This window comes from Heteronotia binoei, chromosome 10 (assembly GCF_032191835.1).
Source record: "Heteronotia binoei isolate CCM8104 ecotype False Entrance Well chromosome 10, APGP_CSIRO_Hbin_v1, whole genome shotgun sequence".
NCBI classification, from domain to species: domain Eukaryota; kingdom Metazoa; phylum Chordata; class Lepidosauria; order Squamata; family Gekkonidae; genus Heteronotia; species Heteronotia binoei.
This window is the reverse complement of record NC_083232.1, coordinates 80,056,233-80,082,502: the sequence shown is the minus strand read 5'-3', so window position 1 is coordinate 80,082,502 and position 26,270 is coordinate 80,056,233. Positions and strand designations below refer to the sequence as shown.

Here is a 26,270-nt window from a genome sequence, read left to right as displayed (position 1 = left end):
AGGGCCCAGGGTGGGTGGTACACAGTGCTGGCATTCCTGATGTCAATGGCAACAGCACTCCCAATTGCATACACTGGCCAGTGCTGTTGAGGAAGGGATGTGTAGGTGGTGCAGGCAATTGAACATGGGCATCAGGAGTGCTTGCAAGCTGGAGAAGAATACACAGATAGGTGCATGCAGGTGTGGGGGTGAAAAAGAGGACCGCCCACTTTCTACCCCCATTTTGGCTCAGCATGAGTTTCAGAGAGATTTTTCTGAAAATGAAGTTACTTCAAAAGAGGCAGGTTTGGGGGAGTGCCCTGGAAGTGACATCACTTGGTCCTTGATACCACAGGAAATGACATAATTCCTGTCTCCTGGCTCCACCCCCAGTCTTCTGGCTCCACCCCCAAATTTTAGTAGGCCACGAAGGAGAAGTGTAAAAATAACCGGGCCACGGGAAAGAAAGGTTTGGGAAACCCTGGTCTAGGCCATTGTTCTCACCTGCCTCTTCTGAGGTTCAGTTCTTTTATTATGTTTATTAGTTACATGCCTTATATTAATGTTAGGCCCTTCATGAATTGATGTGTTTGTATTTATATCAGTTTATATCCTGCCTTGTATGCTAAGGAAGCAGCAGCTTTGTCCTTCAGCATGAAAAGCCTTATGGGGTTCTTTCTTTCAGCTGTAGAACCTTTTGCATTGAAGGACGGCTTCTTGTGCCAAGAGGGATGCACTGTACACAGTTGAACAGAACGAGCCGCTCTCTTTGTAAGCCGCACTAGGTATTTTCACAAAAGAACGCTGGAATATAAAATCTCAGAAGTAAACAAAAATAAGGCCTCTCTTGAATACATTACCTTGAAGTGTGCAACATACGGTTGAGGATACGCCTGCCTCCCATTCCCATTTGTGTGCATGTTGTCATAGGTGGTGGCATCCTTCAACTCTACACCTGCAGTCACATCCCACAAAAAGCCCGAATATTCCACACCCTGGGAAGCAAACGAAAAAGCTGATAAAGAAAGACTGTTTTGGCTGCTCAAAAAATATTCACTTACACAACTAACCAAACAGCAATTGCGGATTACCAAAAATGAGCAATGCTCTAGACGTTCTGTTGAGGGATCCCACACCAAGGTTTTGAGGCACAGTCACCCATGGACCTAGCTTGACTCTCCAAAACTCACACATTGGCATGAGAAGGCACTGCCAGAGGGAATGGAATTTTAAATTATATCAAAGGGAATTATGATGACTGGCCACTTGCATTCACTGTAAAGGTTACTCAAAGACATTCTCTGCACCTGTAAGGGATCCAAGACCCATTAAGACCAGCTAGACGCTCCTGGAAAATCCACAGAAAATGAAGACAACATCCTTTCCCCACAGTTTGGTTCCCAGCAGCTGGTGTTCAGAAGTATGGCTCCATTTAATTACTGTGGCTAACAGTAATGGATGGACCTATCCGCCATGACATCATGTAACTCCAATATAAATGCAATGGATGGGATCCTGTGCTGCAGAAATGACCTGCAAAGGCAGATGTTTGCTATCTTGCCCTTCAATCAGCAGCCACACAACCAAAAAGGCTATGGGTTCCAGCATAAAAATGAAGAGAACATAAGAACATAAAGGAAGCCATGTTGGATCAGGCCAATGGCCATCCAGTCCAACACTGTGTCACAGAGTGGCCATAAAAACCAAGTGCCATAGGAGGTCCACCAGTGGGGCTAGAAGCCCTCCCACTGTGCCCCCCCCCCCAAGTAGCCACTGATGGACCTCTGCTCCATATGCAGACATCTGCTCCATACATAGACATCCCTGGAGGGTAGCGGGTAGACATAAACATGTGTATGGTTTAAATAAAGCTCTTAACATTTTTTGGACAAAAACTTTCTGCAATCTGAGCAAATAAATGCAAGCATTACCAAAATCAATAACAAAGTCCAGGGGAAAGTCAATTATGAGAAGTCAGCTCAAAGCAGAGGAGAAATATATTTCTTAACCACCATTCTCTGGGTGGGGGGGAAGTGCAGAAGATTCTAGCACAAACAAATTAAACTATGCCCTTGAGATGGGAACCGCCCCCCCCCCCAAAAATCACATGGAGTCAGGATGATTAGACATACCTTTTGGGGCTGCCCTGAGGGTTTTTCAGAAGTAACTCCCTTCCAGCATCCTCGAGGGCCTCTCCACTTGCGAATGTTTGGCAGAGTCGGCTGATTTAACTCCATGCAAAACTGTAAAGATCAGCAACAAAAGTCAAAATACAAGAGCATTTGTGGGTCTTTGCTAATGTCAACAATTCTTTCTAAGATCTTGGTCTGCAAACATTTCAGAGTAAGAGGTCCATTTTAAAAGAAATGGGACTAAGAGATTAAAGAAAAATGGGGGCAGGGAATTGATGTTTCCTAGAAAAAGTTTCAGTTTTAGAATTTTTCCAAAGGACTCGAAAATGGAATTAAATTCAAAGCACAAGATGGAGGCAAGGAGATTCCCCCACCTCTTGAGGATTCTGAAGCTGCACCAGAAATTAGAACAAACTTGAAGAATTAAATGTCTATTAATAAACGATGAAACAAATGCCCTTCCCCAAAGAAGGGAGGTGGGGATGGCTGGCTGCCCAGCATTTCAGTGCCACATTCAATCAGAGTCACATCCCACATGAGCTTCTTAAGGAACAGGCTGTTAGCTGATGGCAGGTGGCGTGTTGATCAGATTTGTCTTAAAGATGGGATCCTCCGGGGAAGTTTGCCGGGAGCAGGCTGCGTGCCACGTGAAGCATTATACTTTCAGCGCAAAGCTTTCCGCATGCTACTCTGGCAGCCTTACAGAATCAAAAATGCCCATTTTGCTCGGTTACCAGGATTAGACCGCTGTCGAGCTAGGCCTCTTAACTTGCAGCGAAACAATTTACTCATTCATTGTATTTGTTATTATAATACGGTTTCAGAGTACCCCATGCTTTACAGAGCAACGCTAACAGAAAAGACAAGAATGTCTTGTCCCAAAATGTTTACAACTTGTTTCGTTTTGACAGAGAGGGAGATCAAAGGAGAAGAGACCTTGAATGAATTCTGTTATGCTGATAACAAGTACGTATAGTTTGCATTTCAAGTATGGTTTCTAGAGATTCCTAGGGAAGCAAGACACCAGCTTCTGGGTTTTCTCTAAAAGTGATGCTGCATCATCACCAATGGTGCCCCTATGTCATATCCCCCCCTCAATTTCTGCCAGTGGCCAGGTCATGCATGATGGCTCTTTCATATGCTGTATGATTCCATAAATGGTTTCCACCTTCAGAAGTCTAGACCAAGCCAATGTTAAGGGCTCCTCCATCTTGGAAAGGTGACACCAGGGATACATATACACTATTTATGGAAGGGACCTCCTCCAGTTTCTGGAGAAGTCATCCTTGGAATTAGATGTGCCCCCCCCCCGCCCGCATCCATTTGGCCCAGTAACATTCTGCTAATCATTAAACACCATTGTAGCACATAAGCACAAAAGGGGCGGGGAGACTTAAGGCAGGGCAGCTGAATTGTAAACTGGAACAAGGATAGTTCTTATCTTTATGGTGCAGGTGCCTGAAACAGCAAACCAGAATACAAAATGAGAAGCATTGGACAGGATTAATATTTTATAACAGATAAGACAATCTCCAGTTCCAAATTTTCTCCCTGGTTTAAACTGATTAAAAAGGACCACATTAGCACCTCCTACTGATCTCATACTACACTCTACAATCTCAGCATTTCCATCTTTTTGGTTCCAGACTGTGCCAATAACTCTACTTGCTGGTCATTTATTTTCCCAAACCCACTGATTCAGGCTTATGTATCTGTGGAGCTCTGGTTGTGGAGCTATCCATCTTGCCTCCTCTGCATACACCAAGAACCAAATTTTTTTTGATGCATTTCTGAAGGCATCTCTCCCTCAATAACAGGGAAGCTGATCCCCCCCCCCCTCTCAAGATACTGATCCATTCATTGCATAAAGGGCTGCTTTTTGCCTGGACAGACAAGAAACTACGAGCTAAAGCTGTATCTGTAAGGTGGGACTGCTGTTTTTAAAATCAGCTTATCAAGTTAAACCATCTATGACTACTAAACAGAAAACCAGCAGGCCACTGCGTTGAGCATCTGGGTTTGAACAATGGGCTGGTTTTTTGCTCAAAAGGGAGAAAAACAAAGGTTTATTTGGTTCCTGCAGAAAAGAATATCGACTTTTGTCTGAGTATCAAAGAGAACATTGCTCAGCAGATGGCTGCTTAGATGGGTGGCAATTTCCTAGCAGTGAAGACACTTTTTAAAAAAGGGCAAACTGATACGTGACATTCTCCTTGCCATGTGCCAGAGTGCTGCGGAATCCCATCCTGGACTGAAGGTCCTCCGACCCAGTGTCTGGGCTCAGAGCTGATATGCCGCCAACCAGGGCTGCTCCGTTCAAAGGACTATTAACATGGAGCTTGGCAAATCCAGAGGCTTCACACGGCCTGCCAATTGCACATTCTGATACTCCAAATTTGGGGGGGCGGGGTTGTAGCAGGAAATCCTTTGCATATTAGGCCACACCACCTTATGTGGTCAGTCCTCCTGGAGCTTATAGTAGACCCTGTGCTAAGAGCTCTGTAAGCTCTTGGAGGATTGGCTACATCAGGGGTATGTGGCATAATATGCAAAGGACTTCCTGCTACAAAAAAAGCCCTGCTCCAAGTGCCGTTTCCTTGTCGGGATTCTGAAGCCTGAGCACATAAATTCCTAGGCCCCAGCTCTGAAATTTATACTGGGAACTCTGGTGCCTGAACCATATTTTCTAAATAAATATGGAGGGGGGCAGGGAAGAATCATGTTTACAACTGCATATGATGATCACAGCGATACAGTGTCATGTGCATATGGTTGCCAAGACTAACTCAGATAATATCTGGGGACTTTGGGGGTGGGGCCGAGAGACTTTCCCTAAAATAAATAAAGAAAAACACAGCAGTGCAGTTCCCTTGAATAGTTTTCATTTCCTCACCCAAGCAGCTGCAAATAATCTCTCTCTCTCTCTCTCTCTCTCTCTCTCTCACACACACACACACACACACACACACAGAAGCAAAAATAAAACTTGTGTGGTCTCACTCCGGCAATTTAGTCATGAGCTGCTGAATTTCCAATAACACAGGGAAACCAAAGGTTCAAGTTTACCCTTTACTAAGCAAACAATCTCTGAAAAGCTTGTATAACAAATGGAGGGTCTGGTCTGCTTTCACTCCTATTGGAAGCAGCCACGTTGTTCTGCCTGCTCATCTCGCCCCCATTCAGCCTTAAAGATACAGACACATCATCCAAAAAGGAAGCCTTTGCAAGTTTTCTCCTAGCGTTCTGAAGGGGAAAGGCACATGGTAGCTGTGGGGGCGGAGCTTCCCCCTGCTGGCCAGCTGACTGGGGGCTGGAAGGTGGGAGAACCCCCGCTGGGACCTGGGGATTGGCAAGCCTACATGTGCATAATTACAACTTTTCAGTGTAGCGTCATTCTCAAGTGCCAGACTAGAATCTAGGAGACCCAGGTTCAAAGCCCCACTCTTCCAGGGTTACCTTGCTGGGGGATCTTGGGCCAGCCATTCTCTATGACTCAGCTGCTACTACTACACAGAGTTGTTGTGAGGATACCATGGAGAAGGGCTTTTTTTGAAGCAGGAACTCCTTTGCACAATAGATCACACCACTCTGATGTAGCCAATCCTCCAAGAGCTTATAGTAGGCCCTGTAAGCTCTTGGAGGATTGGCTACATCAGGGGAGTGTGGCCTAATATGCAAAGGAGTTCCTCCAACAAAAAAAGCCCTGCCATGGAGGAAGAGAGACCAATGTACACTACCCCCTGAGCAAATTGGAGGAAAGGTGTGACAAAGTGTACTAAATAAAGGAACTGTTCTTCTGGGCTTGCAGCTAAGGCAGCAGGTGTCCAGATTTCCTGTTCTTGGCCTCCCCTGCTGATAGCTCTGGCCATGCAGTTAGTGGCTTAATACCCAATCAATGCCACTCAGAAGGCTCCGTCTGAGCATTGCTACTACCGAGGCAACTTTTACTCTGGTGTTTCTGGCACAAAATTTTAAATTTTAATTCTCTGAACTTTATATTGCCTGAATTTGATATTGTTAAATGTCATGATATTTCCGTGTGACTTTCTAAGCTCGCCCTGAGCCCACTTGTGGGGAGGGCAGGATATAAATTGAAGGAAGTAAATAAATATATATATATGTATATTCACATATGGCAAAACGAGACAAACACAATCTTCACAACAGCAGATGTTTTATTCCTATACACACATAAACTTTGTGTATAACCATGGGTCAACTTGGTTTCCTTTCAGAACTTGTGAACAAGATACCGTATTTCTCAATCCCAAGGCATACGACTGATTAACAGTCAGTATCAGGCCAAGCCCGATCTCATCAGATCTCAGAAGCTAAGCAGGACTGACCCTGGCAAGTATTTGGAAGGAAGACCTCCAGAGAATACCAGAGTCTGGAGGCAGAAGCAGGCTATCGAGACACCTCTCTGAATGTCCTCCGTGCCTCACTAGAAGTCGCCAGAAGTTGCCATGACTTCCAGGCACAGGCACACACACACAATGCAAACCCCATTCCCCCTGAAAAAAACCACAACACTTATTATCAGAAGGCAGGTGACTTTCCCTAAAGTTCTGTCCAACGTGGAAATATTGATGTTTGCTCAGTTCTCAGTCAGAAGCCAAATCTGTAACTATTCAGATTATGTATTAATACTGCATCAAGGAAGATATGAAGTTGAGAATGCCTTTAGCAGTTAATTATTCATTAAAGAGGAAACAAAAAATAAAATAAAAATCAATTGTAACTGACCTCACTAGTTTCAGGGGAGAAACATCTTTAAATAATTAAGAAGCAAATACATCTAATTATTGTTCTTAGCTTGAAGGACAGAAGTCAATGAAAACAAAGCACTAAAGACAAAAGGAAGAAGGTTACGGAAAGTGAGAAAACATCAGAACAGAAAACCAGCACAGGAGAACAAGCAAAGATGGAAGAGTGAGCAATTTGATCTCCTTCCCCCTCCTCACTACAGCCCACCAACCCACACTGCTGTTACCCCCATGTAAGCCCATTAACCCTGAGAGTCAATTCTCCAGCTGTTGGAAGGAACTGTTGTGGGATAGGGAACACCTGCAATCCTTGAGTGAGAGGATCATTGCATCCATCTAATAGCCCTCAGAAATTAAACAAAAACCTTAAACCCACCAATCTGTTCTTTGGCAGAGAAAATTATGTGTGGAATCATAACCATCTCCTGGTTCTAGAGAAGGAAACTGAGTTCTTTCTCCTTGTCCCCTAACATCTAGCGCAGTGTTTCCCATTTGCAGGGTCATGACCCAGTACCGGGCCACGGAAGCCTCACTACCGGGTCACAAGAAAAACCAAAGCTAGCCTGCCCCCAGCAAACCTAGCCCCGCCCCCAGCAAAGCATGACATCTGCTCTGCTTCCTTCCTTCCCCTGTCTGTTGTGCAGAGAAAAGCTAGCCTTGAAGACTGACACAGGCTGCAAAGCCTGCACTCTATTTGGCTTCCTCCGTTCTCCTGTCTCTCTGTGGTGCGCAAAAAAGCTAGCATTGAAGACTGACACAGGCTGCAAAGCCTGAGCTCTGTTAGGCTTCCTTCCTTCCCCCATCTCTGTGTTGTGCAGAGAGGAGCTGGGCTGCCTCTCCTCCCTTCTCCCCACCCCCTCCCAGTGTTTAAGAGAAAAGCTGGAGTCCACTGGCACTTTAGACCCATGAAGTGTTCTTCAAGGTATGAGCTTTCATGTGCCTTGCAGTATGCTCTTTTGGGGAAATTTCCCTGGGAGGCCTGGGCGGCAAAGAACGGTGTGTGTGTTTTTTCCAGCTGGGAGTGGGCATTCCAGTAGCTTTTTTTTTTTTTTTTTACCAAATGACCCCTGGGCAGAATTGTTGCTGGCTGGGGTCATCTGATGGTGAGGAAGGCTTTTTTTCCTCCCCCCCCTTCTTTCTTTCTTTCCCTGCAAGTGATGCTCTGTCTGTATTCTTGGTGCTGGGAGGGGGGGAAGCAACAGTGGGAGGGCTTCTAGTGCCCTAGCCCCACTGGTGGACATTCTGGTGCTTTTTGGGCATTGTATAAGAGAATTTTGGATGGGATAGTCCACTGGCCTGATCCAACATAGTTCCTCTTATGTTCTTTCTTTCCATGTCTTCTTTTCCTCTCCTTCCATTTCATTCTTTCCATTTTTCCTTCCATTTTTCCTGGATTAAACTTTTCTGTTCATCATACTGTTGTTGCAGACATAGAAGCTCTACCAATGAAAAGTTGGAACCCCCAGTTGTAGCCAGCTGGTCTTTCTATTAGATTTCTGTGTGAGAGTGAGAGTGAGGGGTGTGGGGCAGAAAGAGATTATTGGAGATTACTGCTGTATATCTCAACAGCACTTGAAGTGATGGTACTATGAACTTGGCACCATTTTACTGGTCCTGCTTTTAACAACTGTCTGACACCAAAATTAAACTCCTCCTGTAGATATTAAAAAAGATGAAAGAAGTTCACTGGTTATATATCTGCAAAACAGGTTGCTTTTAAAGGCATGGGAAACACAGCCAGTAAAAAGCTGCAGGCCCCTCATAAATATCCATTTTGGGATAACTACAGAAAAGCTTGTATGAACTTCATATAACTGGAGATTAATTCATTAACTGCAGTACAATTCTCTGCTACCTTTCACAGCAATTTCCCAGTGTTTCAGCCAAAGAAAAGTATGAAAAATAGCTGTTGAAAGATTTTCTTGAAACCAAGCAAGCTTGGTTATAGCTTGAGTCAGGGTTCCAGTAGTAGCAGCTGAAGGAAGGGCCTACTAAACGTTTCAGCATATTTTGAGGTGGGTGATACACAGTGCTGTCATTCCTGATGGCAATGGCAACAGCACTCCCAACTGCATACACTGGCCAGTGCTGTTGAGGAAGGGGTGTGTAGGTGGTGCAGGCAATTGAACATGGGCATTAGGAGTGCTTGAAAGCTGGAGAAGAACACACAAACAGATAGGTGCATGCAGGTGTGGGAGTGGAAAGAGAGGACCGCCACTTTCCACCCTCATTTTGGCTCAGCATGAGTTTCAGAGAGATATTTCTGAAAATGAAGTTACTTCAGAAGAAGAGGCAGGTTTGGGAGAGTGCCCTGGAAGTGACATCACAGGAAAAGATGGAGTTTTGGTTCAGTGTGCCCTGGAAGTGACATCACTTGGCCCTTGACGCCACAGGAAATGACATAATTCCTGTCTTCTGGCTCCACCCTCAAAGTCTCTTGGCCCAACCCCCAAATTTTAGTGGACCATGAATGAGAAGTGCAAAAATAACCAGGCCACAGGAAAGAAAAGTTTGGGAAATCCTGATCTAGTCAAATTGTAGACTTTAGAAAGGACTACATTGACTCCCTCCCCAGATTTCAAATCAAGAAGAAAAAGTCCATGTACAGCATTTGCTTCTGTGCACAGTTCCCCACCTAACTATAGTTGTATTGCCAACCTGGCTGGAGATCTCCTGGGATTACAACTGATCTCCAGGTGACAGAGATCAGTTGCCTGAAGAAAATGGCTGTTTTGGAAGGTAGACTCTGTGGCATTCTATCTCATTGAAGTCTCTTCCTCAAAACCTCCAGGTATTTCTTAACCTGCTATTGGCAACCCTACTAGCTAGGGGTATGTGGCTATGGTTGGTGGGTTGCACATGGAGAAGCTGAGAAACATTAACAGATCTTTGAACTGCTAGCCTTTACAACAGCATCAGTTCCTTCAAAAACCATTCTCACACTTCCACATAGCATGCTTTTACCCAGCTATGTTCAAGACTCAGTCTCCCAGCTCCATTACATGGCTACACAACTATCTGTCAAAAGTGTTCTGCTCTCCCAGAAGCAGGCTGGCTGGTTGTGATAAGTATCTCATGCCCAACAAAGAAAATCTGTTTAGCACAAAGACCTCAAGATACTTACCTCTTCTCTTGCTATCAAAAAATAGCCTTCCCATTATACTGCCATCATTTGCAATAATGTTCTGCTACAGCAGAAATCAACATGATCTGTCCTTTTCATTAAGTGCAGAGTGTTAAAGCTGCAGTACTGCAGTCCTAAACTCTGCTAATGACCTGAGTTCTATCCCCGGCGGTAGCTGGGTTTTCAGGTAGCTGGATCCAGGTTGACTCAGCCTTCCATCCTTCCGAGGTCGGTAAAATAAGTACCCAGCTTGCTGGGGGGGGGGGGGAGTAGATGACTGGGGAAGGCAATGGCAAACCACCCTGTAAAAAGTCTGCCGTGAAAACGCTGTGAAAGCAATGTCACCCCAGAGTCGGAAACGACTGGTGCTTGCACAGGGGACCTTTCCTTTCCTTGTTCCCCTAGGGAGACTCAAAGTGGTTTACTTTGTCCATTCTCCCTCCATTTTATCCTCAACAAAACACCCTATGAGGGTAAGGTTAGGCTGAGAAAGTGTGACCGACCCAAGGTCACTCAGTTTGAGTCTACAGGCAAAATGAGGATTCAAACTTGGGTCTCCCATATCTATGACTGCTATCTCTGGGGTGGGAAATACCTGGGTATTTTGGGGGTAAAGCCTAGTGAGGGTGGGGTTTGGGGGAGAGGAGAGACCTCAGTAGGGTATAATGCAGTATAATCTACCCTCCAGTAGCCATTTTCTTCATGGGAACTAATCTTGGGTTGCTCGGAGATGAATTGTAATAGCAGATCCCTCAGTGCCACCTAGAGGGTGGCAATCCTCCCCAGATCCTAGTCCAGTACTCTAACCGCAACACCATGTCAGATGGCACAACTCTTACACTCAAGCGTTTAAGAAGATTTATTGCAGTTCTACCATTACCTAAAGCCAAGTCGGTTCAGTTTACTCCAATATGCTTTGACTTTGATAAATCAGCAAACAGCAGGGCTCAAAAGCAATGTGTACTAATTTGATTATTTTAGCTATCAAGTCAAAATGAAACAATCTTGACCCAAAGAAAAAAGCTAAGCACATCAGCCAGGAATGTAGCTGATGTAGGCATCTGCAGTGTTTGCAAGTTCTTAAGTTTTATAATGTGCTGCAAGTTTCAACATTTTGCCAAAACTAAGCATCTCTCTCCCTCAGATATAAACGAGGGTGGAGAATGATTTTGGAGCTACTGCCAACCATCTGCTGAAGAAGCAGCTATAAATTCAGTTCTTCAGGAACCCAGCGGAACTACCGGGAAATACTAGAGTGTGTGTGTGTGTGGGGGGGGAGGTTGCATGCCCAGAAAACTTGCTTATGGGTTAATCAAACTGTTTTATGTGGCAGTTCTTCTCTTCAGTAGAATGAGAAGGTATGGGATACATACAGGGTTGATAGCTGGGGGATGAGGGGACAAAACGTGGGGACAGCCTTGGTCACACTGGGGCTTACGGTGCCACGCAGGACAGCTGAGTTTTTTGTCAGATGATGCTTGAGTTGGGTCTGACTGATAAGAAGGGGCAGAGGTAAAGACGTGAATGCCCAGAAAAGAAACAAACAGAAAAACTCAAGGAAGGGTCCCCTCCTCTTAGGGCTTGGGGTTGTTTCCTCCAAATTTTCAAATAGATGTATACAAGAAGCCCCAGACTTCCATATATTACTTCAGAAACTGACTAATATGCTTATTACTGCTAAGTCCAAAAGTACAGCCCAAAATGAATCCAAAGACGAAGATTCCAGATTTATTTTCTCTTCGTTTTGGAAATTCTTAAGTTAAGGACTGTTATTGAAGGTTACTCAATTCCAAGTGGTTGGTGCCTCTGAGGACCTTAAATCCTTCTATTTAGTGTCACAATAAAATTTAGTCACTCTATTTCTTCCTTTGCTTCTACCCATTGGAAAAGCATCCAGACCACTGCGAGAGCTGTAACTATCAGGGAAACGGAACTGTAGCAAGCAGAAACTAAACAATATTGTCAAGAGAAGGCATCAGAGAAGCTGACTCCTATAAAAGGCACAGATCAATTAAATAGGAAATGTCTGAAACCTGCAGCTTGGAAAAAATTAGAAAAAAACAAACTCAATACACTTGAGACTTTTCATACACTGTGTGTCTTTATTTACTTTCTCTAGCAAACTGAACTCCTGTGTATGACGTATATACACATTATATTACTGCTACCTCATGCAAATTCTGAAAATAACTTTTGTTTATTCTAGAGCCTGGCCATTAGCAAACAGCCTTTTAAGATGTTCAAGTACCTAACATTTATGTTACTTGTTAATGTAACAACTATAAGGTGTTTCCTTTTGCTCTCAGCCTGCAAAGGAACTGTATGTGCCAGTTTGGCATTTGAGAGGAACGTGGTTAGACTATTTCTGGTTTCTGTATTTCCAATGAGCAGATACCATCAAAATGCCTCTTCCCATAGAATGTGCTGCTGTAACTTAAAACCAGCAATAAAGTTAAGCGTTTTGCCTGCACGCATTTCACAGAGGATGCCAGTAAGATCAGGTTATAACATTATGGCCTGAAAATGTTCTTTAGAATTGCCTGTTGAAGAGTTCTGGTGAACATGGAAGTTTGCACAGTGTTTTGTTCAGTTTGGTTGATTCTAACTGCATGAAATTTTGCTTTTGGACCAAGCACTTTATGTACATTTTGCCAGTGATCCTTACAATAACCCTGCCATGGAGGTCAGCATCAGCTCCATACAGCAGACATGAGTGGGGAGAGAGAAACTTAAACGAAGAGATAGTGGTTTCCCCAAGACCAACGACATGCGTCGATAGCTAACAGACATTTAAACCAGAGAATTCTGGCTAACAACTCACACAGTAGGCCACGAAGACACTTTCAATCTCGTAGGCCACAGCACAGAGAATAGTGTGCTTAGACTGCTGAAGCAGGCAAACTCCCGCACTCAGATCTGGGTCAATAGGGCAGTGGAAATTAGCATCTGTAGTGAGAGAAAACCCCTATTTCTCTATTCAACCCGGGGGAGGGGTGTCCAGTTTTCTGAATGTGTGAAACTCGCCCTGTAATTTCTTCGCTATTTATACAATACAAGTGTTCAGAATAACTTTTATTCCCATGTTAATTTACAACAAAGCTTGATTTTTAATTTTTTTTTTTAAATACAGGATTTTGCTCCCCTGGTGTTATCTCAGATTGCTCCACATCAGTCTCAGCTTCAGCCTTCTCAGCTCTACTTGATCTCCATTAAACACATTTCTAGAACTTTTAAAAATCCATTTCTTAGAATACTATTCAATTACCACAATGACTCACCACTGCAAAAAGACACAATTCTGACCATTTATTCTATGGCTAATTCTTTTGGAATGCCTTAATACTTCATTCAGAAAATCTGTTGCATTTTCATACAGAAATGTAGTTTCACAAACATGCCCCTAAGTGCCAACTGAAATCTGCTCTCCCTGAGCATGGCACGCATACAAGCTATGCAAGGGCCACTTTAATCTAAAATAAGTAATTTATTCAGTAAGCAACTTAATTTATTCAGTAAGCCAACGGTGTGAACCAAGGTCATGCATCTACCACAGTCTTGCCAAACTACAAGCTTTTTTTCCTTAGACCTCTCTGTACAAAAATTAGGCTTACAGTAAAAAGGAAATACTTTTCTCTTAATGCGATTGTATGGATCAGGGATAAAATTAAGTAATGTTTTCATTTAGAATTAGAGTAATGACTTGATATTCTGCTTCAGTGTGGACTTTTCTCCCTGTATTAATGTCATTTACCCTTCTTCCTAACGGGGACCCAAAACAGTGTACCATCATTCTCCAATCTCCTCTCCTTTATTTTATCCTCACCCAGTGAGATAAATTAGGCTGAGAAACAATGGGACTGGCCCAAGGTCACCCAAGCAAGTTTCCACGGCAGGGAGAGTCTCCCAGATCCTAGTCCAATGCCAACCACTTCACCACATTGGTTCTCATTAACCAGAGGGCCAGGTGAGTAGTAAGAGCCCCGTGGCACAGAGTGGTAAAATTGCAGTACTGCAGTCCTAAGCTCTGCTCATGACCTGAGTTCGATCCCAGCGGAAGCTGGTTCAGGTAGCTAGTTCCAGGTTGACTCAGCCTTCCATCCTTCCAAGGTCGGTAAAATGAGTACCCAGCTTGCCGGGGGGAAAGCGTAGATGACTGGGAGAGGAAATAGCAAACCATTCCGTAAAAAGTCTGCCGTGAAAACGTTGTGAAAGCAACATCACCCCAGAGTCGGAAATGACTGGTGCTTGCACAGGGGACTACCTACCTTTACCTTTTACAAGTGAGCAAAATGACTCAGCTGGTCAGCAGTTTAGCTGGACTGAATAGAGGGAGCTTAGAATGAGCTTGGGAGTCAGGAAGCCTTATTCAATGGGGCATCACTCAGCTGCAAAATGTACAGTTTGCATGCATAAAAATCAAGAGTCGGTCAGAGTAATACTCTGTTAATGGATCTGGGGACGGGGATGAGACAAGGTTCTCTTAAAACATGTCTGAAGTCTGCCATGTATCCCTGTATGGATCAGGGATAAAATTAAGTAATGTTTTCATTCAGAATTAGAGAATCCCTAAATCAAGATTTGAACAAAACCCCACAGAGATGAGGTTTAGGGTTGCCATCTCCAAGTTGGGAAATTTGTGAGTAATTTATATCATAATGACTCACTGCTGCAAACTTCATAATGCAAAAAGACACAATTCTGACCATTTATTCTATGGCTAATTCTGACTGATTAATTACTGATTAATTTTGACTGAATAAATTACTTATTTTAGATTAAAGTGGCCCTTGCATAGCTTGTTCTGAATTAGCATAGCTAATTCTGACTAGACTGATGTGGAGTAAGACCCTGGGGAAGGCAGGGTATAATAGCCATAAAGTCCACCCCTCCAGCAGCCATTTCCTGCTGGGAATCTGATCTCTAGAGGCCAGTTATAATTCCAGGCGATTTCCTGGACCCACCCACCTGGAGGCCAGCAACCACAGTGAGCTACAATGGGGCTGTGGGTGCCCAGACCTCATCAGGCATGGAAGGAAGCAGGATCTGTGCAACATCTGGCCTTGTGATTAGCAGCAGCATGAAGCTTCTGGCTTGGCCAAGGACTGGTATAGTTCATGGAAACTACAGTTTCTGGCTCTTGCCTGACCAAGGTGGTTTTGGGGTTGGCACGTTTCCTTTGTTTTTTACTACCATAGTTCAGCTTCTCTGAGTCCCAGTCCTGCAACTGACCCTGTCAGCAACTGACCTGACAGACCACCCAGGAGAGACAAACTTGCTTTCTGAATATCGATTTGAATGTGCCTCCCATCCTCTTTGGCTCAAGCATTCAGTCTTGATTAACACTTTGGAAAGTGGTACATTCCATGCAGCGCTCTTTTTGTAGCAGGAGCTCCTCTGCATATTAGGCCGCGCCCCCTGATGTAGCCAATCTTCCTGAAGCTTACAGTAGGGCCTGTACTAAGAACCCTCTAAGCTCTTGGATAAACTGGTAAAGGAGTTGGCTACATCAGGGGGGCATGGCCTAATATGCAGAGGAGCTCCTGCTGGAAAAAGAGCCCTTTCCATGTAGATAGATCCAGGTGGCTAGCCATGTTGGTCTGAAGCAACAGAACAAAGCTGGAATCCAGTGGCACCTTTAAGACCAACTTAAAGTCTTAAAGGTGCTACGGGAGTCCAACTTTGGCAACCAGTCAATGGGAATCTATGGCCTGGCTGGAAAGAAAAATGTTCATACAATTAAGATACTTGCACTTGAGTCTGCAGCGGGGGTTGGTTGGTAGGGGCTTCAGCTATTAGTCCTGCCTCCCCAGCCCAATCACTCCCCAAATCTACAAAAGACAAGCAGACCAGGAAGTGAACATGACACTGGAGGAAGCTGAACTGAGTGGTCCCAGAGGTGTTATAACAAGCCAGCGGTGCAGGGGCTGCTCAGCTCTGCAGTGCTCACCCACTAATTCCTCTTGCAAACTGAGAACAGTGTGTGAGGAGACACTGTCTCTTAAGAATTAAGAATCTGTGAGAGGAACTGGAGGGAGCCGCGCATCAAAATGCACTCACAGAGCAACTGGTGGGAAATTAATCACTTGCACTGGGGAGGGGGGGAACAGAAGCCTGGGGGCAGAGCAACGCTAGCGAGAAACTGGTAAAGGAGTGAGCTGACCCCAACTGCCACTGCCTATCGTCTGAGCCAAGCAGCATCTGAGGCACTGGCAGAACGGCTGGGGCTTGGATCGCCTGCTTCTGGCCACCACTAGTTCTCCAGACCAGCAGTGCAGCAGGAAATTTCATCCTAAATTAAAGGACCAATCTGCCCCTGCTGTGAAGAACTCAATTACTAGGGAAAGGAGGCCAACAGGTAATGAGCCTGCTCACGTTTGCATCTGTATGCAATGCTGTGTACACAGAAGACTACATGTTAATCAGCTTAATTCACATAAAAGCAGCCATCTCTATGCTTAAGCCGACAGAATGCTGGAATTGTACTTGGGCAGTGCATACCCTCTGCTAAACCATTGTGCCATGACCAGTTTGCTTTGCTGTGAACATGAATTAGAACTGATAAAGGTAACAAAGGTTTAATTGTGTGGAAGCCCTGATCAGGCTGAAATACACTTCACTGCAAGGTTGGGGTGGGGAAACCACTGAAAACGTTTTAAAAGAAAAGTTATTTTATTTACTACAGAACTTCTGTCTGCTGTTTTTAACTTTTATTTTACCTACTACCTGGATGGCAAAAACGATGATAAACATACGAAACAGAATTAGGCACAGCAGTCTGTGGTTCTCTTTTTCTCTCTGGTGTTGGGTGTATTCACTATTTTGTTTTTTTAGAAAACTAAGGCTTTACACTTTTAAATTTCATAAATAGGCAAACGGTATCAATTTACATGCTAAGTTATAAATGATGCATTTTATGTCGTTAAATTGTAAAATAAACTTAGGTTCCATAAAGTATTGCATACAGCTCATTCCCCCTCCAAAACAAAGCACCTATTTCCCCCAAATAGCTTCAAAAATTCTGGAAATCTTACATCTCTAGGTGAAATAAAAAGATACTTGGAACAAAATATGGCATCTTCAAAATCTTGGAAAATATAAAGACACACACACCTCCACATACATTTGCATGCAAGTATATGGCATAACTTAGCAGCATAATGCTCTTTTGTGATATTTTCCAATTTAGTTAGTGAAATACAAAAGGCTGCCAGAGGGAGAAGGCAAGACTCAGTAGAAGAGCACAGATATGCACTGCATGCCAGACTTCCAAAGGCCAATCCCTAGACATTTAGGTAGTGCATGATGAGAATTACTTTTCTCTGCCCAAGACTGTGGAGAGCCACAACCAGCTATGATAGAAAATGTGCTACACAGACCCACGGTCTCTCTATAAAGCAGCTTCATCTACTCAAAATTAGCTTTTGCACCACACCATCTGAACGGGGCAGCAGCAAATTAGGCGATTTCCCTGATCAGGAGCCAAAGAATTACTCAAGGCACATGCAAGCTCTTCAATGTGCCTTTCCACCCCTCCCCTTTGAAAGGACACGTTTTAATCCTATACAGCCCTGCAGTATCACAGATTGCTTTGAAACAAGATGGTTTACCACAGCACTATTCAAGAAGCACAAGTGCCAAACAGCTCTTTGGATCTTGGCCTAGTTCAAAAGCAGATGTGAAGCTAGGGTTGCCAGATCTGTGTAGGAAAATACCTGGATACTTTGGGGGTGGATCCAGGAGAGGGCAGAGTTTGGGGAGGGGAGTTGCTAATCCTCATACCCAATAGAGAAAATAGCAGAGGGGCTTTTGTCTCTGTTCCACTGACAATGGAGCTTTCTTTTGACAGAAAAGAGACTCTTTTCGTTGGCAGAAAAGCTCCACCATCAGTGGAATGCAGTTACAGGATCCAGGCTTTGAGGAACTATCCCATGGCAATAAACAGAAAGAGAGCACCTTCAAATTCTGTTTCTCTGACATGAGGCCATCTGAAGCAAGAGTTTCAGGAATCACATCTTTGTGTGGCACAATTCACAGTAAGCAGGGAATCCTGCTGCCAACAGCAGAGTTGTGCTTGTGTTGTTTTATAAACAGATTGAAAATACCTTTTCCAGTGCATCTCTGTCAACCAACTCCTGCACAGCCAAAAGCTTGATGCTACAAGGGAGAGAAACACAGAAAATGTGTCATTTGAAATAACATTCAACAAGGACTTGGAAGCACAAAAACATTATGCAGTAAATTAGCCAACCTCTTATAGAAGCCTAGACCCACCACAATCAACAGATCAGTACAACCAGTCACTGATCACCTTTGCTTGCTCTACCTTGCAAATGTTTGTGGTACTTTGTGGAACACATATAGTGCTGCTTGTTCTATTTAAAGTAGATAGTGGTCATGCAAATTAACTTCTGCCCAGTAGTTGTTCTACTAAAATAGATTATGTTACAAATGATACCAGGAGAAGTCTGGTATAGTGGTTAAGTGTGCAGACTCTCATCTGGGAGAACCGGGTTTGATTCCCCACTCCTCCACTTGCACCTACTGGAATGGCCTTGGGTCAGCCATAGCTCTGGCAGAGGTTGTCCTTGAAAGGGCAGCTGCTGTGAGAGCCCTCTCCAGCCCCACCCACCTCACAGGGTGTCTGTTGTGGGGGGAGAAGATAAAGGAGATTGTGTGCCACTCTGAGACTCTGAGATTCGGAGTGGAGAGCGGGAGATATATAAAACCAATATTAGAATGGTAACATCCTATCTACTGCCTTGCAGACCCAGGATAAGGTCCACCTAGTCAGGCACTTAGTAACCAATCAGATATTACTGGGATAATTACCAGCATTTCCTGCAGGTGGTAAAATCACCTGGAATTTGTGCAACTCATCAGGTCATCAAAGCTACGTTGCCTCTGAACACAGCAGTGCCACTTAGATGTCACAACCAGGGCTCACTTTGTAGCAGGAGCTCCTTTGCATATTAGGCCACACACCCCTGATGTAGCCAATCCTCCTGGAGTTTACAGCAGGCCCTGTAAGAAGAGCCCTGTACGCTCCGGGAGGACTGGCTGCATCAGGAGTGTGTTGCTTAATATGCAAAGGAGCTCCTGCTACAAAAAAAAGCCCTGGTCACAACTAACAGTTATCAATACACCTGTCTCCCATGAATGTGTCTGAATGCCACCTAAGCTACTGGTCAAACACATCATCTTGTGCGAGCGAAGCATATCAGTCAATCCCAAATATCATTGTTATTAGAAATGCTTCAGTGGCCAATAAAAAACCATGGAAGGATGGAATCATATCCATTGTTACGTCAACAGTGTGTGTGTATGTGTAAAGTGCTGTCAAGCTGCAGATGACTTATGGCAACCCATGGGGTTTTCAAAGCAAGAGACTAACAGAGGTAGTTGGTCATTGCCTTCGCCAGCATAACAACCCCAGAATTACTTGGTGATCTCCCATCCAAATACTAACTCGGCCACACTTCAACAGACCATTTTGTAAAAGGATTACTGCCCAATTAATCAAAGTCAATCAATGTTTTGTTGAAACCTGAGCAACTTGAAATATGCACAGGTGACTATAAAAAGTTTGCTTCTGTGATAAAGCACAAACTCTGGAACAAAAATTGAGTGCAAGATGGGATTTGGGAGGGCAAAGAGAGAGAAGAGTACAAGGCAGGTCTATTTGGGTTCTATCAATAAGGAGATTAAAAGGTCTGCAAAGCTTGTCTGAAAGAGAGCTGGGATGGTGCAGTGGTTAAGAGTAGTGAACTCCAATCTGGGGAACTCGGTTTGATTCCCCATTCCTCCACATGAAGCCAGCTGGGTCACCTTGGGTCAGTCACAACTCCCTCCGCTCAAAAAATAAACCTAGTTCACCATAAAAAGAGCTAGAGTTTCAGGCTGCCAGACAATTTTTGGCTCTCCTGGCTATACTGCACCCACTGCAGTACAATAATAATAACTTGTGTGTTTGAAGTTTATTTGTAATCTTCAGCTTGATTGTATATAGCAATACTCTGGAAAACATGGGAGAAAGGAGACAGAAACAAGATGGCCTCTCAGTTTGTTGATCGCTTTAGCCAAGCTTCTGTGCTGACTAATAGAAAGCATGAGGCTTCTAAAGTCAGGATTTATAGCACTGCATTGTGAAGGAGCGATCAATTTGTCTAAATGGTAGCTGGCAACCTGGCACCAGTGCTTTGTTGTAGAAAGCAGAACTGATTGGACATCTTCCGTGGTTTTTACAGGACTTGAGGTGCAATTGCTCTAAAAATAGGAGGCAGTTATTGCTGCCTGTTCGGTATGCTGCACTTTCCCAAGGTCTACAAAGGTTGCTGTTAAAAGAAACAAAACAAATATTCTTAGTGCTGCTGCTTCTTACAGCCAGCCACAGAGAAAAAAAATGATCACCCACAGAACAGGAACTGCAGGAAATGAAACCTGCACTGAGAAACTGGCAACCTACAGGATATTGGGCATTATTGCCCAGGACTGGCTAAAGAAAGAATCTGCAGAGAGACAAGGAAGTCACAGTAGCCCAGATCAGATCTAATGGTGCCTCTAGACCTTCTGGCTCATCTGGTTGTTGTATTTTTTTCTTTTACTTTGTTTTAAACTGTGAATTTAAATGATGATTGTGTTTTACTGTGAGCACTGCCCTGAGCCCTGTTCTACAAGGGAGTCTAAAACTGGATGGATGTAGGGATGGATGGTTGCCAAGTCCTCTGAGCAACTAGCAGACGGTAATCGCTACTAAGGCCTTGTGCATCAGACATATTCTGTCAAACTTGGGCACCCGGGGAGTTGATAAAACATTCCATAATTTCCCTGCTAAACAAATATCCAGAAAAGATGGGATTGGAGTCAACTGAAGTCAGACGTGTAAGGGTCCTCCACAGTGGAAATTTCAAACACTGTAGCCTATTCACTTTGGATTTTTCTTCATTTGTCAATTTTATTTGAGTTGGGAGGGGAAACCAAAAGATGATTTTGGGTGGTATGCTTTAATGCAATCTCCTGCTTGTCTCTGCAGGACCACAGCCTTGGTCTAGACTGCAGTTTTGATATATGGATTTTCCCACACCTTCTCAAGCCTGTTCTATACGTTTGTTCTGTATCTCCCAACTAAAGAACAGTATGTACCTTCAATGCACCAGGGACTCCACAGTGACCCTAACACAGCACAATATACTTGTTTGTTTCACCCTAGCATGAAATTCTGACATAGTGAGAATTCCTCAACCAAAAGTCCTGGGGAGCTTGGTCAAGTACTTCTCTAAACTTAATGACAAAATGAAGACTCCTTAGTTAAACTTTGTCAGGACAAGCCCATCTAATGAAGAGGAAGCAATCAGAGACCTCTGTACATTTCAAGGGGTTGGATTCAACCAGCTCTTCTGCTAGTGAAAAAAGGTCACCAAAAAAGGCTAACCTAGGGATCATGGGACCTGCTTGGACAAAAGCCATGCGAAGTGGGATCTATAGTGAGAAGTGGATTTGGGGGAGAATGAATGAAAAAAGATGGCTGGACTCAATCCAAAGGGGCCCAAGATATGAGAAAACCTTATTAGGAATGATTTAGACAGCCTAGGGCTGTCAGAACCTCCAGTGGAGACCGAATCCCCTACCACCAGGCCCTGGTCCCCAGGAACTGATCAGCTGACCAGTGAAGGGACTCAGCAATAGAAAGAAGAAGGACTAGGCCACATTGCTGGCATCAAACAGGAAGTGACATCACCACGCCAGTGACTTCTGGGTGATGCTCTTGTACTTGGGCAAAAAACTATGGTAGAAGCTAGCTTTACCATGGAGTTTTTGTCCAAATATCAGAGGGTCACCTAGAAGTCACTGCCATGATGACATCACTTCCTGTGCAATACTGACAATGTGTCCTGGACCTTTCTCTTCTGGTAAGTCCTTCTCATCCCCCACCGGTTGCCAGGAGGGACCTGGCAACTTTAAGACAGCTATCTCAGGGTAGACCAATGTTTGATTTGGATTAAAATTCTCTTTGCAGGTCGGCAGGACAACATAGAGAACCCAACATCTATAAGCACATCATGGCTGTCTCCATCCCTCTATGGTCAATCAGGTAGTAGAAAGACATATCAATCAGTGTTGTATGAACTACAAAGAGAGTCATTATGAATCAACCTATATAGACAAGAATTGGACCCCAATCTTAGCAACTGCATGTACTTCCTCCTCTGCCTTGCAATCTGGGAACAATGACTCTCATGGCTATACTAGGTACAAACTGAGAGAAATTTTCACACAACACACAAGACACTGTTCTGGGTTTTTTGGCTCATGAGAAAAGACCGCTCTAAGCACAGCAAGGGAGTCTTACTTCCTGCGCAACACAACCTGCTAACAAAAGCCTAGGGCACTTAGGGGAAATTAGACTCTGATCAATCTGTAGAATTTGTAAGACTGGGTATGGGGGTTACCACCAGTGCATTAGTACACCTATGACATGGAAGAGAAAGGAGGGCTCATTATCTTTCTGCCAATTAATGAAGAATTCCTAGCAGCAGCAAATATTGCATGGAAGACCAGGGCTGCCAGGTCCTACCTCCAATCCAGCAGGGGGCTCCCGAGTCCTCCCGGATGTCATCATACCAGTGATGGTCTAGATTTTGAGCAAAACTCTATGGTTTTCAGCCCAAATTTACCATAGAGTTTTGCCCAAAATGTACAGTGTTGCCACAAAATGTACAGTGTTGCCGCAGTGTGATGACATTACTTCTGGGTGACATCATTGTGCCATGTTTTGGGGCATTTACAGGTGGGGAGGAGCTCACAGAAGCAAGGGAACTCCTCACCCAGACAGGAGGGCTGGCAACCCTATGGAAGATGTATAGAAAAGAGCTAAGGCTTCCATTGAGGTGTCATAAAAAAATGGAAATAACATCATCCACTGGAAAGAAGATGAGGTGGATCTGAAAGAATCTTTGCTGCTCACACAAGACACTTCTGTCAGCAGAACAGAAAATTCCCACCTCTTCTCTCTCCCACTGATTCCCCCAAATTTCTAGTCCTGTTGGTGGAAAGTTCATCAGGAACAGTGTGAGAGGCAAATTAGGAATCTGCAACAGAAGAGAGAACTGGTAGAAATTTCCCCACCTCCTTCTACTAATAGAAAACAAAGTCTGGAACCAACCCGATGCTTTGAAAATGATTCCAAGTTTTAGCAAAAGAGTGTAAATAAAACTCACAGATTTGCTTTCAGTCGACACTGTGGCTTAAAAAGTTGCAATTCTGACAACTTTTGCAAGGAAACAAACTGCATAGAGCATGCTTAGCAGAAAAACCTGGGTTGTGTTTCATTATAGAAACATAAAACATACAGCATTAATGGGGTTCCTCTACCAGACATGGGCACATAACATTCTCTAAAATGAAGAAACATGTTGTGATGGCTTGCAAAAACAGGGATACAGGCCACACTCCAACTGGCTTCCTGTGTTATTTTGGCGCAGCATACCACATAGTTAGTTTTGCTAACAACTTCCGTATCTTCCCCTCTGCTCTCAGCCTTTAAAAGGATGTATGGGTTCCACTCAGTGCTAGAGACACATTTGATCAACTGGTGCTGGGCAGCCATTTTCTCCCATTCCATCTTCCCAGAAGGCTGAGGTGCAAACTGATATCTGCACCACTTAATTGAATCAAGTCTACAGTACATCCTGCCTATGAGGCAGACAAGAAAACATGAACATCTTTTCCCTACCCTTTTACACCCAGCCTGATGAGGAATTTTGAGAATTCACACACCACTTGTGATATTTTAATTGGTCCTACAAAAAAAAAAAGTGTGTTCTGGGAATGTTGGTTTTTCTGTGGCCTTCCTAGAAGGTAAATATTTTTCTGTGGCCTTCCTAGCAAGTAAAAAAACTTTTAGCTCTTTTAAATAATGCAACTGCTTCAATGAAATCACCAAAAGCAATATCTTTCAACCGCTGCTGATTAAATTTGCCTCTCATGCTAAAAATAGATGGCTTGCAGGCAGTTAATATAACAAAAGGATATATATATAATATTGCATCGATGGAGAAACACAATTGGCTTTTTTGGCTGCATGAACCAGGAGAACGTTATTGCTTCTGTGAGGTGACTTTCAACATATTTTGCCCCCAGGCGAGTAACAATGAACTTCTGTGCCAGCTACCTCACTTACAGAGAGGTTCCTCCCTGGTTATTGCTTCACCATTTCTGCCTAGATCCTGTGAGTATTTCCCTTAGGAAATGATAACAAAGATACCTTTAATTTTGCTGCATGCAATCCCGATCTGGTTTATGCTACTATAAGCACTGTGGAGGCCACTTTAATGAGATTATGAAAGCGGACTGACTGTCAGAATGATACCTAATGTTAAAAAAGAAGAAAGAACTGACTCTTCCGTTGGCACCTTTCAAAGCACTACCTATGAGGCTTGCTAGGTTGAGAATACAGATGAATTAAAGAGAACGTAAAGGAAACCATTATATCTTACCACCAAACTGCCTAGAGTAGCATTTGAGAGGGTGGTACAGAGGCCTTAACAAACAAAATCGATCTCTTGTTTCTCCACCTAGAGAACTTGCTTGGTGGCTAAAGGGAACAAGAAGCAGGCAATCAACTCTGTTGGTTGAGGAGTTGGAACGCTGTGGTTTGAGGGCCAATGGCATCCTCATGTCTGCCCACGGGGATCCTGCCACATCTGAAGTGGTTTAAAAATGCTGCAAGAGCCCAATCCCAATCAAGCCTGCAGCGTGGCAGAACCAGGCTCTCTTGTCCCCTCCCCCTACACCTTTTCAAGTGCCAAAACAATTGCAGAGGGCTGTTTCAGAACTTGAAAAAGTGCAAAGGAGGACGAGATTACCTCACCCTGCCACACTTAAGATGGTGTGGCCAAAAAGGGAAAGGAACACGGAAAGTAGAAGACTGGGAGAAAACGGTGTTACAAGTGAAAAATTACCAACATTAAATCACTGTTACTCACGAGAAGTACTGATTACACATTACTCACAGGAAGTACTGATTACACATTGCTTATTATTAATAATGCCTAGAAAAATCATTTAACACTCATACATTGAAGAAAGCATAGACTGAAAATATGAACACACATATCAATCTACAATAAGTCCATGTATAGTCCTCCTGCACAGAAAAAACGCTTTACATGAAAATTATAGGAAGGTGCCAGAATTTTCTCATCCAGAAGAACATGTGAACGTGACATGATTCCGGTAAAGTTCGTGTTTCGAATGCGATTCTTCGTCTGACAAAAGAAGGTAGTTTTCTGGAACCACAGCTCAATTTATAATATGCTTAGGTCAATTTCATTATGCAACAGTTCTCTACGAGTGGCCAATGCCACAAACTGAGAGCAACTAATCTGGAACCAGTGCTCTATACTCTATAATGTCAATGTTGCTGACCAGTTTACTCAAGGCAGGCACTATCGGTTCCCACTCGGTTCTCACTTGAGTATCGGTTCTCAGAAAAATAATACAGCTCAGTAAAATTAAACATGCTGTCCTTTGTAGCCAGCACATACAGGGGCGCATAGCCAATCATATGTTTCTCCTGGTGAAGCAGCGTTTCTGCTTGCAGAAGAGGAGGTGGGGATTTCTGCTGAGACTCCCTTGGCTGCCCCGAGGGTCCGCTGAATGCCCCTCTCCCAAAGAACAAAGTGGACGGACTTAACTGGCAGCAGGAAGAGAAATCAAGAGAGACCTGTGCTACAACACCCACAAGATGGTTAGTTATTTCTCACCAGGTCTCAGCTTCTCTGAATTCAGTGCGGCTTACTCTTCTCTCATGCGAGATGACAATCACAGCCTCAAACCCAGGACACATGTGCTTACTTAAATCAGAAACCAGCCTGGGAACCATGCAATCAGTTTACCATTGGCGTGAATTTCCACCTTCCCCTTTCATTGCTGGTCACAGCTATGATTTAGTAGGGAGGGCAAACAAAAAAGCCTTTTTGATCCCGAAAACAGAGACTCGATGTGGTTTACAAATAAAAAGCTACATAAAAACCAAGTTGTGTAAGCATCGGCTCGATTAATAAGTGCTCAGTATCACAAGCTGAGCCTAATTAGCAGGAAACCGGTGTTGTATTTGCACTGGGCTTGATTCTAATTATAGTGCATCCTCCTATTAAAACAAAGCCCTACAGTTTTAGCTAATTTAACTCCAATTTGTTTGCTACTATATTAACACAGGGAGTGAATCTGATCCCACTGGGGTGACTTATTTTGTAATTATGGAAAATGCAC

General features: G+C 43.8%; 1 protein-coding gene across 1 annotated transcript in view; it reads right to left on the bottom strand.

Annotated features, from left to right (window-relative positions):
* EEPD1 (endonuclease/exonuclease/phosphatase family domain containing 1) overlaps positions 1-26,270 on the bottom strand; it is an 84,128-nt gene that overhangs the window by 11,592 nt on the left and 46,266 nt on the right. The window contains exons 2-4 of the mRNA XM_060247644.1: positions 18,104-18,155; positions 2,112-2,222; positions 840-974 (exon numbers count right to left, since the gene is read on the bottom strand). Coding sequence (XP_060103627.1) covers positions 840-974; positions 2,112-2,222; positions 18,104-18,155 — 298 coding nt within the window. The remainder of the gene's footprint in view (positions 1-839; positions 975-2,111; positions 2,223-18,103; positions 18,156-26,270) is intronic.